Consider the following 19,310-nt stretch of genomic DNA (forward strand, 5'->3'; position numbering starts at 1 on the left):
TTCCACCTACACCAGAGTATCACTTGGCGTGGATTGCTTTTTTGAGATCTACCTGTAGTAAAGGCCCAATAAAGGCATCCAAGTGGCTGGACTCTGTTTCATGCACAACAGCTGCTGAACTTTAACATCAGACTGTTTCTGGTTCAGATGTCTGTATAGCTTGTCTCTATTTTCAGTTAACAAACATTAATTTGCACTTAGTATCACAGTCTAGGAATATTTTAAATTTTACCTGCATTATTTGAGTTCCTTTGATAAACTACCAGCATTTTCTTACAATTGGGTTGCAGAAATAAACCTGTCGATTCAGAGCTCGGATCCAAGCTCTAAACAAATATTTTGCACCATGACTGGTATTACAGCAATACAGTGGTTTATTAGGTATTGGGATCCAAAGATTTAGATTAATTAGCTGCTTCAGTAAAGCCTCTTATCTGTGATTTGATAAATGCCATCAGCAATCCTTCATGCACATCTTATTCTGATGGTTACATCTGAAGATGATGATATAAAGCTTATTAAGCGCTCGAATGCCGAGGCGTCTTGGCGCTGGTGTGTGTAAGCGAAGAGCTGAGACTAGGCTAAGTCTGCTCGGCTGTAAACAGCCGAGTTTTCAAAGCCTTCCTGAAGAGTAATAGATTGGATTGAAGCCTCAGAGCCACTGGCATTTTGTTCCACAGCTTTGCTGCGCATCTGGACAAAGTCCTACCACCCCGTCTTGCTCTTCGAGTCTTGGGGGTGCATATCAAGCCGAGACTGGTTGATCGGAGATTCCGGAAGGGGGTATAGAGCGTGAACATTTCCTGAATGTCATCTGAGCCCCATCCATAATGTGCCTTGTGCACCAGGCAGAGAGCTATAAATTCTATTCGCTGTTGTATAGGGAGCCAGTGTAACGCCCTAATACCCTGCGACGTAGGATGGCCCTTGGGAAGGTTCAAGAGTAATCGTGCTGCGGCATTCTGTAACGATTGCAGTTTTTTTATCTGGACTTTGTCGATACCCAAGAACAGCGCGTTACAATAGTCCAGTTTGGACAAGAAAAGGGCAACCATTACTGTCTTCTGTAGTTTGGGAGGAATAAAAGGAAAAATCTTACGTAAGGTCTTTAATAGGATGAAACTGGCAGATGTTAGACTATTGACCTGCGCTGAAAAAACATCAAACATGACTCCAAGATTCCTGATTCTATCACTCCGTTTTTTTCTGTGTAGATCTACAAGATACTTAGGCTCATCCAATTCATAATATCTGTTAGACAGGTGTGAAAACTAGCAACTGTGGTCTCCGGTTTGTCCGACATAAATATCACAAATTGTGAATCGTCCGCATAGGATACAAATGTGAAACCATATTTCCTGACGAGTCTAGCTAGTGGTGTCACGTAGATGTTGATCTGCCTATGGATTCCTCACCTTTTGAATACCCCCTGCGCCAGCATTCCACGGAAATTCTTTTCCTAGCTCTCCCACGTCGGCAAGGACGTCATAATAGCACGGCTCCGCTCGCGACTCCGTATGACCTCATCGGAGCCATAAGAAGACCTCATCGACATGCTGATGTCAGTTTCCTTTTTTATGCGCCACAGGCAGATACTGTATTCGCCAAAAAAAGTGTTACCGCAGGTAAGTAACTTGTTCTTTACAGGCCTTAGGTACATGTAATACCACTTTACTAGAGATGTACAAGCAAAATAAATATGGCAATTGGGTGTAAGCTAAAGAAGAGAGCACAGGCACTTTAGCAATGGTTAGCAGTGGTAAAGTATGTGGACACCTAAAAGTCAACAAAACCGGGCTCAGAAAACAGGAGGGTGAAGACAAAAAGTGTAGGGATGACTCTGCTTAAAGGGCCAAGTCCAGCAGTAACTGGTGAATGAAAGGGATTCAACTCTTTGTAAGTTCATTCTGCGGGTGGCTGCAGAGGGTGGTAAATATCTACCAGCCTCTAACACACTGCCTCTACTCATGTGACATTCTCCTTGCGGTTTTATCCAGTGACCAGTGGATACAGTGCTGTAGCTCCCTTATACCAAGATCTTCTGCTGGGGTTCCACTCTGCTATTACTGTGCTGAATATCTGAAAGAAACACGTTAGATTCCTTACCTTTGAACTATCCCCAGGCATCAGGCTGGATCCGGAAAGATTTTTCGTCAGCAGTACCCCTGCGCGTCGGTAGGCATCGTCTGCGGCCCCGCGTTCGGCGTCGTGATCGCCGGGATGATGTCGTCTGAGTACTTAGACGCCGCCCTCGCGCGCTGACGTCAGTTCTGCTTTTTGCCGCGCCAGCAAGCGCAGATCCGGAAAGAGCGTACCCTTAGTCATTTTTTGACTAACTAGTTGGACATTTTGTCTATCTTTTTCGAGTCGACTTCCACTCCTGGTGCCGGTAGGGATGCCCGGGTACAAGCCGTGTGACGTCTGTCACCGACTGATGTCGGTTACCGACCCCCACCATCGGTGTCTCTACTGTCTTGGGGCCGACCACGATGACAAGTCGTGCCCCGACTGCCGGGCCTTGACATCGAAAGCTAGGCGGCAGCGGTCCCACAAGCTCCTCGAGATCCGGCAGTCTGCTCCGCGCCGCTCGAGGTCCCGGTCGAGGAGGAAGTTGAGGGGCCGGTTGCGGAGCCGCAGTCCTCACCGCTCACCGGGATCCAAGTCCCCGCACTCAGGTAAGTCGAGGCATGGCAAAAAGAAGCCGAAGAAGCGACATGGCTCTTCTGACGCCCCTCGCCGGTCGCGTGACTCGGCCGAGGGCTCGGGTGGCACCACCCGCGCGGCTCCGCAGGAGTCGCAACCGGCCCCACACCCTCCGGTCCCTGGGCTTCATGCGACTCCAGGTGAGATTTGAGACTTCCTAATGGCCATGAGGACTCTCTTCCCGCCGTCGAGGCCTGCCGGCGCGCCTCCGGGCCCCGCAGGTCTGACTGGGGGTCCTAGCGAGCCGGCGGTTTTGGCGCCATCGTCGACTTCGGTCCCGACGCTGCAGGCCCCCCGTGGGATTCAGGTCTGGATCCCGGTCGACGCCAGTTGACCTCACGACCCCCATGGTGTCGCTCCCGGCGTCGTCCCTGGTTTCAGTCAGGGTCCGGCGTACGCAGTGGCGCCACTCGGTGCCGTCTCCGGCGTCGATGGGTGAGCCCTACGCCCTATCTTGGACCTCAGGAGCATCAACGCATACCTTCGGAAGGAGAAGTTCAAGATGCTGACAATAGCTCAGGTTCTGGCTGCCCTGGAGACTGGATGGTAGTGTTGGACTTGCAGGACGCTTATTTCCACATACCTGTCCTGCCGGCGTTACCTGCGGTTTACGTTGGGGCCACAAGCACTTTCAGTTTACCGTGCTCCCCTTCGACCTTACCAGTGCCCCTCGGGTGTTCACAAAAGTGATGACGGTGGTTGCAGCTCACCTGCGCAGATTAGGGGTTCCAGTCTTCCCCTATCTCGACTGGTTGTTGAAGGCGGGCTCGCCTTGAACAGTCGTCTCCCACCTCCAGACTACGGCCAACCTCCTGCATTCGCTGGGGTTCTCCATCAACGTGCCGAAGTCACATCTGAATCCCTCCCAGAAGCTCCTCTTCTTTGGAGCGGTTCTGGACTTGGCGCAGTTTCGGTTCTATCCTCCCAAACAGCGGGTTCGGGATATTCAGGCTCGGATTCCTATCTTTCAGCCTTTATCCCGAGTTTTGGTCAGCATGGCCCTATGGCTGCTAGGACTGATGGCCTCCTGCATCCTGCTGGTACATCACGCCAGGTGGCGGATGCGAGTTCTGCAGTGGGACCTGAAGTTCCAGTGGGCTCAACATCAGGGCAACCTGTCTGACTACGTCCTGATCTCGGTGGGCACTGCAAGACAGTTGCAGTGGTGGCTCACGGACCGTGATTGGGTCAGTGGCAGATCCCTCTCACTACCCCAACCGGAGCACCTAGTGGTGACTGATGCGTCCCTCTGGGATGGGGGAGGCCACATGGGAGAGGCGGAGATCAGAGGCCTCTGGTCTCCGGTGGAGACCTGGCTCCATAACAACCTATTGGAGCTGCGGGCGATCCGGCTTGCACTGCAGGCATTCCTTCCCTCTGTCCGGGGAAGTGTAGTGCAGGTGTTCACAGACAACACCACCGGCATGTGGTATTGCAACAAACAGGGCGGGTCGTGGACCCTTTGTCAGGAGGCTCTGCACCCTGGACATGGCTGTAACATCAGGGCATCACCCTGGTGGTTCAACACCTGGTGGGCTCTCTGAACACTAGGGCGGACAAACTCAGCCGCCGGTGCATGATGGATCACGAGTGGCGTCTGAGCTCGGACGTGGCGCAAGGTCTCTTTCGGCAGTGGGGAGAGCATTGGTTAGATCTATTCGCCACCGAAGAGAACGCGCAATATCATCAGTGCTTCACGTTGGAATTTCCAAGGCGGCACTCGCTCGGAGATGCTTTTCGTCGCAAGTGGAGTTGCGGTATGTTATACGCCTTTCCGCTTATACCACTTCTGCCCAGAGTGTTGAAGAAGATCAGGCGTGACCAGGCCCAAGTCATCCTGGTGGCTCCGGATTGGGCATGAAGATACTGGTATCCTGAGCTACTCAGTCTGTCAATCGATCCCCCGATTCAACTGCCTCTTCAGGAGGACCTTCTGTCGCAGCAGCAGGGGACGGTCCTCCACCCGATCTTGTCCAGCCTCCACCTCCATGCGTGGAGATTGAGAGGCGGCAGTTGATGCCATTTGATTTGCCTCCTGAAGTCTGTGATGTCATTCTGGCAGCCAGGCGCCCCTCCACTAAAACGGTATACGCCTGCAGGTGGAACAAATTTGTGGCATGGTGCAGAGCAAAGGCTGTGGATCCCCTTTCCGCCCCTCTTTCTGAGGTTCTCCTCTTTCTTCTTTCCCTGGCCCAGCAGGGCTCTGCTCTGGGCACCATCAAGGGATATCTTTCAGCTGTTTCAGCCTTCTTGAGGCTTCCTGATCAACCTTCTCTTTTCAAGTCCCCTGTTGTCAATAGATTATTGAAAGGCATTACTCACATGTTTCCTCCTGTTCCCTTTGTAATGCCTCAGTGGGACTTTAATCTGGTGTTAACTTGTCTGATGTGCACTCCCTTTGAGCCACTTCATAACTGTCCTCTTTGTCTTCTGACTCTCAAGACTGCTTTCCTGGTTGCCATCACCTCTGCCAGAAGAGTGAGTGAGCTCCAGGCTCTTTCTTCTAAACCTCCTTTCCTCTCTGTCCATCAGGACAAGGTTGTTCTGAGGACACACCCTTCTTTTCTTCCCAAGGTGGTTACTGCTTTTCACATCGGGCAGTCCATTACCTAACCCACCTTCTTTCCGCCTCCGCATCCCTCGAAAGAGGAAGAGAGGCTCCACCGTCTGGACCCAAAACGTGCGCTCTCCTTTTAGCTGGATCGCACAAAACAGTTCCGGGTGGTACCAACTCTTCGTTGGCTACGTTGGCGCTAACAAGGGGCGGGCAGTGCATAAGTGAACCATCTCTCGGTGGGTCGTTTTGTGCAATAAGGTCTGTTATTCCTTGGCTAAGAAGGATCCTCCTGTGGGGCTGAAGGCCCATTCCACTCTGGCCACAGCGGCTACTACTGCCTTGGGACGGGGAGTCCCTCTGCTGGACATTTGTCAGGCAGCTACGTGGGCCTTGCTGCACTCATTTGCCATGCATTACTGCCTGGACAGCCAAGTCCGGAGAGACTGCTTCTTTGGCCGTTCCGTTCTCCAGGACTTCCTGGTGTGATCTTGGTTCGCAGACCCACCACCGGGGTTGGTATTGCTGGGGTATCTATTCTAAGGTAAGGAATCTAACTAACTTGTTTCTTTCAGATGCACAAGTTACTTAACCTTTGGTAACAATATATCTGTAAGTAATATTAGTTAGTTAGATTCCTTACCGCCCCACCCATCCTCCCCGTTCTGTGAACCAATATCTAGGGTTAAGGTCATCCCTTTCAGGGCCCTAGTTTCATGGCACTAGTGTCGGTTTCTTGCATGGCTCTGCGTTCCTGGCACGGAAAGCTATGTACAGAACTGACGTCAGCACGCGAGGGCGGCGTCTAAGTACTCCGACAACGTCATCCCGGCGATCACGACGATGGACGCGGAGCCGCATACGACGCCTACCGACGCGCAGGGGTACTTCTGACGAAAAATCTTTCCGTATCCAGCCTGAACCCTGGGGATATTTCTAAGGTAAGGAATCTTAACTAACTAATGTTTCTTACCGAAGGTAAGTAACTTGTGCTTCTCTGCAGTGGTTTCCCACTAGTGTGTATATCAAAGGCAATAGCGATGAATTTACTGTTCCCCTTTTTAAAGATGCGCAGTTATTTTCCCATCAACTTAGATTGTGGTTTTCCACAACTCCTCATGTTTTGTGCAAGAAGTATTTGTAGTTCAGGAGCTTTTGTTAGAAATAGTTGAATTTTAGCCAAGATAACTTTGATGGGCCTGCCACCTACATGGCAAGGATTGCTACTTCTGCTTGTATATGTCACGTAACTGTTTAGTTAAAGAATATTTTGTGTGTCAGATCTGTTATGAAAGATGAACATATTAAAGTTGTATCCACCTGAAATCAACAGTTTATATTCTTTTTTTTTTTTTTTTTTGGTTTGTGACTCAAGGGACAACCTTAGTCAGTGGGAGAAAGTGGCCCGAGGAGAAGACACGGCAGTGTGGATTCCTTCCAATTCTTTGGCGACTGAGACTTCGGATTCACTACCAGTGAAGATAGATGATTGATGAACACTTCACCCTAGGACATTTTTAATGGATTGTTTTTTTAACAAGAATAAGAGGCCTCAGCTGCTAATATGAAGGCGAAATGCCAAGGAAATTCCACCATCCTGGATTAATTTGAGTAGAAGGGACTGCCTCTTTGGTTTGAGAGGACTTTGGAAATGATGGTGAGCTCTTCTGCCGAACAAGTGAACCTTCTGGAAACCTGAAAGTAAATTAACTGGCCTACATCTTTGGGTCACACTGCTAGAGGCCTGAAAGTGGACATAAATACGTCTCCAGCGGGTACTAGAAGTGGTATCTTTCCTGTAAGGCAAGGCTTCAAGTTTAAATGGTACTTTTAATATAATAAGGTGGGCTGTACTCCACTGTCTTCACTTCGAATTTCTGATTTTAAATAGGAAATTTGACTCACTGCTATTGCAAGTGCTTGTAGTCGTCAGCTTGAACTGGGTTGTAACTATGATGGTAGGGTAAAATACTTGAATTCATTTCTTTACTACTTCTTATCATAGATGGTGGCCATTCAACACGGGGTATATGCTTGGCAGTGCAACAGAATCCTCTGCCCAGTATAGGTTAGCCTGTACTTAAACTCTAGAGCAGCCACCATTAAGACGATCATTAAAAAATGAAGACATTTTACAGATTTGCACTGGACTTGCTGGATTGCAATTGGCTGAAGGAGAGACTTGGACATCATCGTCAGGATGGATGGATCTCATGTCACATTCTACATATCTTTCAACAGAATGGGAATTCTGCCTCACCAAGGAGGGTGACCTAACTGTGCTGTCCTGCATGGACATAGGCTGTGGGTTTGAAAATGTACACTCAGATTTGTTACCCTAATCCCCGCTTTGTGTGAAATTTGAGCACTGGTCTTGCTGATTGTTACATGTTCAGTCTCTTGGGGAACATATACTGCAATATCTTCTCTTATTTCACTGTGTGCATTAGATAAGGGTCTAGTGGCTAAGCAATGGTTTACAGATACAGAGATGGTGACAGTGAGGCTAGGACTCTAACTATGAACTATATACTGGCATGCACACATTTACTTAAGACGAGTTTGTTCTCTTGAATGTGCAAAATGTTTGTGGTTTCAGGAGAAAGGTAAAACAAACTATATAATTTTTAATGATTTAGGGATATGGTAAATGATACACTTACTATTATGGTCTTTTCTTGACAGAGTAACAAATCCTGAGTGATAATACCTTTAAGCCGTGGATCACAGGGCACATTGTAGAGATTTTTTAAAAGAATGCCTCAGGAAGAGAACGAGTGTTAAAACTGAAGATGAGGTTGGTTTCAAGTATGCATGGGTTGGACTGATGACTTATACTGGCCCTCTCTGTGTGTGTGTGATGCCTTCAATTTGAGTGAGTCTTGTCTAAGGAAAATGTAAATACCTCAAATCACCATTTTTCAGAGATGCCCTAAATTTCAAAGATCTGCGTTTATTGCCTTGATGACTTGAGCCTCAAAATCAGAACAAAAACCTAACCATCCTGAATATATTACAGAGCAAAAAGGTTCCCATACTTACTAATATAATTTTCTATGAGACTTTTTACAATGTATTATTGAATGTGTTAAATGAACATTCTAAAACCAAGGATTTGGTAGAAATTTCCCCTCAAGATTGCTGCATCTCAACTAACTTCATGCTTCAACTTCTAAAGTGTATTTTAAGTCAGACTTCCATATATTTCTGCAGTCATTACTCAGTCGTGCAAAGTAATGGTAATGAAGACTACCAGCAAGTATCTACAAATTATATGAGAAGTGCGTACTCGAGAGAGAGGTTACTGACCATCACAAAGTTATTTTGATCAAAGCAGAAGTTAAACAGGTCACTGGTGAATAGTGCAAAATACTAATGTACTATACATTCACAGTAACCATGCAGGAACATAGCAAGGAAGGTGTGAAGATAGGCAACCAGAAGCACTTGCGTTTTGATTCTGGGTCTGCGATAGTGGTGAAGGCTGTGACTAGGAATTGAAACACCTGATTAAAAGAAGATATGAAAAGGGGGGCACTTGTACGCAAACTATAGCAAAGATGCTGGTGCTTCATTACTGCGTGCAGGACGTTAAAAGGTAAAAAAAAAACCGATAAAGGGAGTATGCATCTCTGCAAAATGAAATCCTACAGGTAGACCAGACGTTTCAGGACGGAGCCAATCTTTTCATGTAAAGAAAGAAGAAAACTGGGGGCACAGCCGATGGTAGGTTTGGGTGGAGGATCTAAAGACTTTTTCAAATTTCTGCTCTCTATTTACCTATTAACCAAAATGTTGTACAATAACATAGAGCTCAACATAATTGTGTAGATGCATTCATAACATACTGAATCACCTGGCCTCTTTAATGTGGCTCTCATCTTTTAAAATGTTCTCTACAAAACCAGTTACTGCCTTACTGAAGGACTATGATTAACTTCAAATAAGCCATTCAAGATAATGAGGACAAGCTCCAAAGAAATTAGCTGTGTATTAGCTTCTTTCACCTAGGTATTATTTTTAAATTGACCAGCATACTTCATTTCTAGCAATAATGAGCCAGTGAATCCCGAAATACTAGCTACCTAACGAATCCTGCCTCTGTTTCAAGCTCATTGGCAACATCAATCTTGTCTTGTTGGCACCAGTTGTGCAGTCGTTATTTTGCCTGCCAGTGGCAAAGAACACTATGTGTCAACTCTAGGCATCCCCGTTGTTGCATTAGATGTTGTTTCAATTATCTGCTATGCTTTTGGGCAGAATTGGACTTCGAGGGGATGCTGTTCCTACTTCCATTGGTGGGTTTTATCTCTTGTTGTCCATGTTCACTGAAGTACGATTTCTCAGTACTGAGCCTGTTGAGAAGATTGTCCAGACCGCGTCCTGGTCAGTTTCAAGTACTGCTTGCCTACAAATTCTTTCATATGATTTGTGGGTTCAAAACTCAGTTTGGGCAGAGTGTTCTTGATGTGTAACCCTGCTTGTTTTATAGCTGCACCCTCAAAAAGCTGCAACTTCATAGAATTTCTCACCAGATTCTGGAGCTTTGTGAAGAGAACTTCAGCATTGAGATACACTTAATTTATCTCTTTGAGTCATTACTTCTATTAATTACAATCTACACTGGACTTTTTCACCCCAATGTTTTCCTGGGTGCAGTAGTATGACACTGAAGTGAGATTGGTATGGACTACGCAAATGTAGCACTGTTTGTGGCTGGTGCAGAACCAGAACATCCACATGCCGATGCAACAAACTTTTTTTTAACATTTTACAATTGACCAAAAGTTTCCGCTCTTTCAGTTAATTATCAGCTGGCCAACTACAGAAGCCTTAACTGATTTGAAATCCCAAAATTTTAGCCATAGTTAGGCATGTGCAAAATTGGAAAGTTAGTGATGTAAGGCTAATTTTTACTAAAACTAATACATATAACCTGGTAAAAACAAACTGGGCACTTACTAGATGCTAAGATGGGTGCAAAGTCCTGGAAACTCATTACAGTAATCATTTATGGTGGCAGCATTTTATTTTGATATGGAGATCAAATTTTGCTGAATTTACAGATTGTGCTGCTTATGAGGCACTCGTAGAGCAAATTTCATTTATGGCGAGGTGTACGACGTTCTCAGATTATTCATAAAATGTATCTTCCGTAAAAAGACAAAGTGCTGACAGTAACTGAAATGGACAAATAATAATAAAATGTTGTTAATGAGGATTGCACATGTAGATAGTAGTTTTGGGTGTACTTTTAGAGTTTAGTGCTCTCCTCCTAGAAATGTTGCCTTGACAAATCATTTCACCCACATTTCTGCCAGTCTGTTTCACTGGCTTGTAGGTGGACGACATATAGTGCCTCATGCGTATTTCATGCTATGCTTTTTGCGATGCTTTGGACATTTGTTCCAAAGTGGGAAATGGGCCATGAACGAAGATAAAGCATGAAACTGTTTGTGACATACTGTTCATTCTCTCTAAATGAATTGCATGAATACTTTCATGGCAGGACTAGCTTTTCTTAGCATTTGTCTCGTCATGGCTTTAAGCGCTCAAAAAACGATTCATTTTTGTTGTAGTTGGAACTGAGCAGAAAATGTTGATCTAGCCAGAGAATGTTGCATCATTGGAATTCTTGGTTTCCCGACACTGGTGTACAGATTCTTATTTGGTATAAAACACTGCTAAATTCTCAGTGCTTCATCACACACACAATCGCTCTCTCTCTCTCTCTCTCAAGTCTGCTAAGCATTCTTACCGAAATGGAGTTCTCTAAACATACCTGCATCACTGTCTGTGGTTAATTTAAAAGTGATTGGACTTGTTCCTAACCTTTGCATCATTTGTTTCCCTACGGATGCACACACTGGTGTTGGTAATTCCTACTGGTTTTGCCTTAAGACTGAGTATTAAAAAGCGAACCATGAAACCCTTCCTCTTTTTACTGCTTTTTTGAAGTTTTGGTTTTTGAAGCAATGAAGGGTTTTAACATTGTATTCAAATTTTCACTGACAATGTGACTGCACGAAGAAAATATCAGTGACTTAGTCACTGATAAATGCGGGCACCATTCTGAAAAGTTCCAGTCTTCGGATGTTAGAGGTTCATTATCTGTGATTTGAGTATAACTTACATTTTCCCCTGTTCAGGGTTGCTGATGGCATGCTCCCCAGGAATAATAAGCCATACCTTCAGTTGATTTGAATTTCACCAGTACAATTCACTTGTGCTGCCTAGTAGTTTTATGTAATGCATATTGTTGCACTAGAATGATTGGGGTAAAAAAGAGGCCCTTAATCATTGGCCATTTAAGTGCTACTGAGGGAGCAAACAATCAATGGGTGATATGTTAAAAAAAATATCACTATCAGGGGGGCATAGTACAAAAGGTTATGTCAAGCATTGGCACACATGATGAACACGCATACATACCAGAACCCTTTCTAATATATATTTAACTGTGGTCCAATTACGAGTTTTGAGCAAAGTGTAAGTTCTCCATTTTCCACAGGAAACTCCTACTGCGTGCCTTGAGTTCCTCCATTATAAGAATAGCATTGACAAAGAATATCAGCCAATGGATTCTACTCCTTATACAAAAGGATATTCATTTAATCCAAACTCTTAATCAGACCACTGATAAATTTAAATCTAGTTAGTTGTCGATCTTGTTGCTTCTCTGTAAACCAATGTAATGCACAGTAGTCATCTGCAATGATCCGCAGTTGTGTACTCGGCCTGCAGTTGCATCAGTCACAAACTTAATGGGTGGCATGCTTCATTCTCCTCTACCACCTCTGACATCTTATGTGGCCTTCTCCCTTTTGAAAATCAGTTTTGTAAAAGGGTTTCTGCATTTACCTTTGATCTTTTTACATAAACAAGCTATACATTTATTTAGGGAAATCTAAAACTCTGCATTATGTGACCATTGAATGTGTGTGGTTCTGTTTTACCTACTTTCTAGATGAAAAGCCTCTAGCATGGCCCATATGTGTACGGAACCTTAAGGGAGATATGACCTGTTACTTTCAGGAAATATTTAAAGAAAACGGTGCTGTTACTTTACGGGAACTAAGTTAGTCACCTATGCCGAAAAGAAAATTCTTTAATACATTGCTCGTGCAATCCCAATTGAATAATGATTGCACTATTGTGCTTATGGTTGTCTTCTATACATTGTTGTTCGATTTTCTAGCTGATGAGATTATAGTATATTCATTAACTGGGAGTATGAAAATTTACCCTGTAGAGTGTGAGAATCCACTGGCTGATTCTCGGTTGCGTGACACACACATCACCTATGACTTCAACGTTTATTTACATTTCTTTTTTAACCTACCAGGCACTGCTATTTCTAGAGTGAAAACTGTGACACCCAATACATTGAGACCTGGAGATGTGTGCCGCGGTTAAGCTTGAGAGCAAAGTGAAAGTAGACTTTTAAATCAAATATGGATTCTCTGGAAAGGTATCTCCTTTCATTCTGAACTTGGACTTTATTCATGGGAATGGTTTCAGTGATGGTGGACTAACCCCAGCACTCAAACCATGCTCGGACTATGACATTAAGATTTATAAATCTGCTTAGACCAAGAGACATACCAAGTTAAGGTTTCTTTCCCATGAAGCTGCCATATGGGTTAACAAGATTTGAGAATGCCTGCTGGTGGCAGGTGTTATTATTTTTTCTCTTTTTTGCCAGTAGTCGTCATCACAGAAAAGAGGAGAGACTTTCTACTCCACCAACCAGCAGTGCTTTAGTCAGGCAGATACTGTCAGGCACTTAGCACCAGCACTTTGTTGTTAATCTGCCTGAGAGTACTAGGACATCTGGATGGCAGTACGTCTCAGTTAGACCTTTGTATCTTTTTATTGGAGACCTCACTGTAGATCCAGAATACCGTAAGGCAGTGACTAAAGGATGTTTACATGTTGAAAATAAATAAAATAAGTTATTCTGTCCTACTACACAGCACTACCATGAATTCTATGAAACACGAGTCCTTTCATTGCAGATAGTAAGCAAGGTTTGTAAATGTCCTTTTTCTTCTTTACCTGCTATCTGACTCCACCAGAATTAATAGTGTGTTCTTTCACGGATCATTTTTTTTTAGGGAAATTTTAATCACTGGTTTAGTGTTGTCAAAAAGACCTGTGTCTTATAGACGTGTACTCATGTTTTCTTGTTGGGCTGACATACTTACCAAAACTGTATGGTTGATCTGATATTTGGCCTTTACTAAAAGTCACTAGTCTTTGAATAGGCTAAAATTGTTTACTTTTCCAATACCTGGAGCCTTCTCTGAAAGTTACTGTCAAGTTTGAAATGTGTGCCTATTTGTTGCTCAGTGAGGTTGCAATGATGAGTCTTGATAGGTTAGTTCCATATTTGATAGTAGCCCATGTAAGCGAGATTCACAGAAGTCCAGCATGCTTTCTGCAGTTGGGTTTCAGGTTCAAAGTGTCCACTGAACAAAGGATGCATCACTTTTTTTTTCTTTCAAGAAAACGGTCATATTACTGCTTGCCGACCAAAAGCTGTGCTTGATACATAATACGGGTGTATGCTCAAACAAATGTAAGTTGGAGAGAAATTTGAATTGTAGCTTGAACTTTATCCAAAGTCTCAGATGGGTTGCTTCCCAAAAAAAGGAAAGAGCTGTATGGTGTCCTTGTCCTTGTGTGTACATATGTCTGTCTGCGTCCACAAAAAGATGGATGTATTCAGAAGTAGAGTGTTGTTTGTACAAAAATATGCAAGTGCAATAATTTAAAATGTCTTAAAATGTTGCCTTTATAAATAGTGTATATTGTGTGTAATTATTTTCCTGGATTTATTTGCAGTCTTGTATTTAAAATAAGATCCTTGTTTGTACAATAGAACAATCCCCTAGTATGGTATACTGTAGCACGCTGTAAATAAATTATCGATCTGCCTTGAAATATTCTTGCTGTATATGGCAGGACCAACAGGAATCTTATTTTGTTTGCCACTGCTTGCACATATATTATTATACATATAAAATATATTTTATGTAACATAAATATACATATATATATAAAAAAGTATATATTTAGAAAATTTATGATTTTAATGGATATAGACTTTGATGTTAATATTCCTGAGGATTGTTTTTTTAGATTTTCAACGTTTGTCCTTCTGGTGAGGAAAGGAGGAAGAGAAATACAAAGCTACTTGTGAATATAATGTACATTTAATTTAAGGGAAACTTAGAGTAAGAATTAGAAATCTCCAAAAATGTACTCTGTTTCTTATGTTTGTATGTGTTCACCTACTTGGAAACACATTTAATGATTAGTTCTCTTTTGTATTTTTTTAAGGGCAAACTTTGCTTTGATAGCTTTTGTAGAAAAAAAGAAAATGTTCAATGGTGTGATGTTTTGCAGACTATGATGCAGTCCGAAATTAAAACACTTGCTTACAGAAAAGCACCCTTATATCCTGCCTCGAGTACATTTTTAATGTGTGTCTTATGCAGTCCTTGGCGGCATGATCATATGTCTCGGAAACCTTGCCCTGAAAGATAACGATTAAATTTAGACCATGTGTTAGGCATAAAAAGATTTGTCTGGATTTTAGACTCATTTGAAGTGATCGCGATTTTTAAGGGCGCTTATTGATGAAAATGGTCTTTTCCAGGATTCATTATTGGTTTATTAACATTTCTATATAGCATTTTTGTAAACATTTTAAATCTTTTCAGCATAACAGCATCACCACATTTCAGTTCCACATTACAAATTGTATAAAGTACATTGAATGGAGTTACATAGTGTGGGGCACGACACCAATATGGTACAGATTCTAGTAGTAAGTTCCTTTGAGACCAGCACTAAGAAATCTTACAGTTCAAGTTTACCTACATACAGTAAAGCAACACATGTATCGAGCAATTTCATGCTACAGCTTACAGAATCCTCTCAACCTGATGTTGGGTTTTCTGCTTGATGCTCTACCCTGTAATGTGTCGGGTGGAAGTTGTTTGGTTAGTATGAGAATTTGTCCATAGCCACTTCCTGTGCTTCCAAAGCAGTTTGTTTCTGAGGTTTTAGTACAAAAGTATAGACATACTCATGCCAATTTGATTATATACGTTTTCTTGTTTGATATTTTTGGTGCATGTGGGGATTACCAGCACAAGGTTATACTTGTTTGGCTGGCACCAGTGCAAGTTCTGTGAATCTTCTAGTGTATTTCACCACCCCCCCATGTGAAAATGCTCCTAGAGAATGACTTATCGCCATGTTAATCTATTTTTATCTCTGCATTTCAGTATGGGGTTAGTGCAGGACATTGGCACACCATATGATAGAAGTCCAATTTGGGGAGGGATTTTCTGGGACAGTTGCCCGAGTTTGTACCAAATATGCTGTGCAATCCGATGGGGATGAGATTGGTGAAATGAACATCATACCATTTCAGTAGTTTACAATTTCGAGAGAAACTGGCCACATATGCCACTATTCTGTCCCTTTCATCATCTTCCATTTTCTCCCCTTTATCTTCCAACCATCTGACACATAGTAAAGTAAGAAGTTTGAATATGTATCGTATAAAGTGATTAAACTGGTGTGAAGTTATTTTTCACCCAGTACTACAGGTTAGGAGGATGTCTAGCATCTAATCCTGCTCTTCTCCTGTAGTGTCCGTGGAATTACCTGCCGGGCCGCTAGCAGCTTCAGGGACTGATCCCTCCAGCGTTCAGTGCCGTGGCCTGGGAATTGGAGCATGACTTGGAGTTGTGGTAACTCTCCAAATACCACAAACACATTAGGTTTAGGTCCGTCACCGACATGACGTGGTGACAGGCGCCAAAGGGTTTTAAACCTCTCTTTCTCAATGATATCCTAGACACACCAGGAGGAAACCTAAAAAAAGAATGGCAAACTTTCGCAAAAATCCAGAGAAGTAGCTCTTTTCTTGGATCAGCACTGGTTGACACGGAAAGAAAAGATCTGACCGCTCACGAAGGTGGCACCTATATAGGTGATGTCGACCCTACTGCCACTGTGGACAATGCCAACGAAGCCACACAAAGCCAACCAACGCCACCAACCAAGGTGCAGGGGTACTGCTCACGAAATATCTTCTGGATGCAGTCTGATGCCTGGTAAATTCAAACGTAAGGAATCTTCATCTAGATATTGCCTCTACCAGATAAGGCATTACCAAAGGTAAGTAACTTGTTTATTTTAACCACCGCTACCAGGCTGCCAGGTGATAAAAATTGTTCTGCCTGCATTTAGTATTTGTTGCACATTTCTGTGAATATACAATGATTTCCAGAGGAGTATGCATTATCCAACTTGACTAACACCTACCCCAGATGTGCAGATTAACATTCAACTGGACTTTCAGAAGACTTTTCAGTCTAGGAGAAGAATTTGAGGTGGTATGCTTTGCACACCCCGCTTATGTGTAAATATTTCTACCAGTAATGTTTGGCTGTTAAAACCATTTTTAAGAATCAGCCATCCCCTGTTACAGATGGCAGCCGATGTCTCCACAGTGTGCTGAGTCATATTTCTGCTGAGAGGAATCTAGATTCAAGCATGCTTGAGGTGGGGGCCCATTTAGTCCCATGTTGCCCTTGTTTTGAGAGAACGCAATCTTTTTAAAATAAAGCTCCCGGACCCCTTTGATCATTGGGAGCTGTAACCTGTCCAGCGTGATCTTATGTTTAATTCCTTGAAATATTGGGACTAGGATATCTCGTTAGTTATAAAGTAGTGTAACACGTGGGAAGTATTACCATTTTGGATAATGATATTATGCCAATCACACACATTGGTAGCTTAATCCAAAAGGTTATGATTCTAATTGCCTCCTAGGGATTTATAGATGTTACCCTCCATTAGATCGGAGTCTAAGTGGTAGGTGTGAATTACCAAGCACTAAATTCTGACAGTACTGTTTGTCAGTGGGGAGGGTTCAAAGTGTAATTGTATAGCAGTTGTGTTTTCTTAACAATTTACTTTGTTTTGAAATGGATATGTAGCAGTTTTCCTACTTCTGCACACTTTTAGCATGTTCATGGTCGAGTAGATGGTCCATCAATATGCCAGATAAAGCCCCTTATTTTTCGGGCACTGGATCACAGGCAAATGTAGTGCGTATGAGAAAACTGTGTTGTTGTTAGTGTATTACATTGAAATGAGCAGACATTCCAATTAAATAGCTCAAGAAAGCAAGGTATCAGAAACTTGTACATGGACACATCATCTCTCTGAAGAGGGTATGCACAGTGCTCTTGTATTGAATTGTAATTGTATTTATATAGGTCTTACTACCCCAAACGATGGTTGAAGCACTTTACATCCTGCAGCACACTGCTCCACAACCCAAGATTAGTGGTTAATCCAGTGGCTGTTGTTGGTTATTAGGATTAGTTGTGTGCTCTCAAGGAGACCGTTTTATGCATTCACTCGAGTGCCTTTGTGGTGGATTCAATTTATAGGAGTTGGCTGGGGTCATTATGGGGGATATATTGGTTCATGCAGATTGTAGGTGGGATTGATAGATGAGCTAGAGGAGATTAGATATTGCTAGATTACAGGACATAACTTAAAAAAAAGAACAGGTTGTGATCTTTGAAATGAGGTATGGGCAATTTGCAGTAGTACAATAATAAAGGTTAATCCAAACATGCACATGACTTAGAGTAGGCTGTACTCTGAGGAGGCGTGTAGTGGGCGGAAAGTATGGAGAGAGTCATTCAAAAATAAATGGGATAGACTACAATCGTGAGTTTTAAGTCAAGGTGAGAATTTTCATTTAGGGTTTTAGGAGTGTAGTGTAGACTGTTGGGATAACATGCATTCTAAGCATGAAAAGGTGTAGAAAGAAACCTCATTTGCTTGTTTGGGAGAGTTCTATTTGAGGTACTCTTGATAACCCCTGAAATCAGGTGATCAGTCAGTCTACTAATAGGCTACTGCAAGACCATTCCTTAAGCAAGGACAGCTAATCAGCTCATGGATTGGAAGCGTAATGCAATGGTTGGACACGTATAAAAGGAAACATCAAGAGCTTTAGGCTGCACTTGAATGAAGCACCAACCTCATGATCAAAGCATTAGAGAATACACACGATAAATAATGCAAATATCAAATAGGAGATTCTGTAAATGCTGATGTATACCATTTAAGTTTGTTTCACAGTATTACTTAGCAAAGCGTGATCCATTTGGATGCCCCCATTTTATAAAGGAACAGGATCATGAAGAGGGCGATGAGGATATCTTCACAGAGAGCGAAGGTGCATTGTCTACATTGCTGTTGCTGGAAGGGAGGTGAAGCAGACTCTGAAATGAACAGGCTGAGATTGGGTTACTATCAAAACTCCATGGGTCTCTTGCTTCTTCCTCATTAACGTCATTGTACTCACTACCCCTCCCTTTCCCTTCCCTCTCTTTCTTTCCTGCATTGTAGTTTCTTTCGTCCCTTCTTTCTCTCTGTCCTTCTTCCCTTCCTCTCCTTACTTTCTTCTTTCTATAGCTTATACTGCCACCCCCTCTTCCTTTTTCAATCTCTTCAGTATTATATATAAGTATTATTTGCTGTTGGTGCATGTATCATAATCAATGTATCTGATAGAGACGTCTAGCCGCAGATTCCTTAACTTAGAATATCCCCAGCCGTCAGACTGGATCCGGAAATCTTTCTGCAGCAGCACCTCTGCGCGCCGGGGGTGGCACCTCACTGGTCCGCCCTGACGTAGTCCACGGACGTGACGTCAGCGGAGTCATATATGCCCCTCCCGGCGCGCTGACGTCAGTTTTCTCCTTTTCCTCGTCCCAACGCGGATCCTGGAAGACCAGCAGTTCCTTGGCCTGGTAATCTGATAGAGACTACTAGCCGCAGATTCCTTCACGTAGAATTAGCCCCAGGCGTGAGACTGGATCCGGAAACTTTTGCCACAGCATCCCTGCGCCCCGGGTGCGGGGCGACATCTCGCAACTCCGCCCAGGCGTCGTCCACGTACGTGACGTCAGCGAGGTCACATAAGACCCGCCCCGGCACGCCTATG

General features: G+C 43.5%; 1 protein-coding gene across 2 annotated transcripts in view; it reads left to right on the top strand.

The window, feature by feature from the left end:
• The window catches only part of PDE10A (phosphodiesterase 10A), a 1,160,934-nt gene extending 1,148,027 nt beyond the window's left edge, over positions 1-12,907 (top strand). For both annotated transcript variants that reach the window (XM_085612212.1, XM_085612213.1), the window contains exon 22: positions 6,633-12,907. In XM_085612212.1, the coding sequence (XP_085468338.1) occupies positions 6,633-6,750 (118 nt within the window). In that variant the 3' untranslated portion in view covers positions 6,751-12,907. The remainder of the gene's footprint in view (positions 1-6,632) is intronic.
• Positions 12,908-19,310: the final 6,403 nt, after the last annotated feature.

The sequence above is a fragment of the Triturus cristatus genome, chromosome 6 (assembly GCF_964204655.1).
Source record: "Triturus cristatus chromosome 6, aTriCri1.1, whole genome shotgun sequence".
In the NCBI taxonomy this organism is placed as follows: domain Eukaryota; kingdom Metazoa; phylum Chordata; class Amphibia; order Caudata; family Salamandridae; genus Triturus; species Triturus cristatus.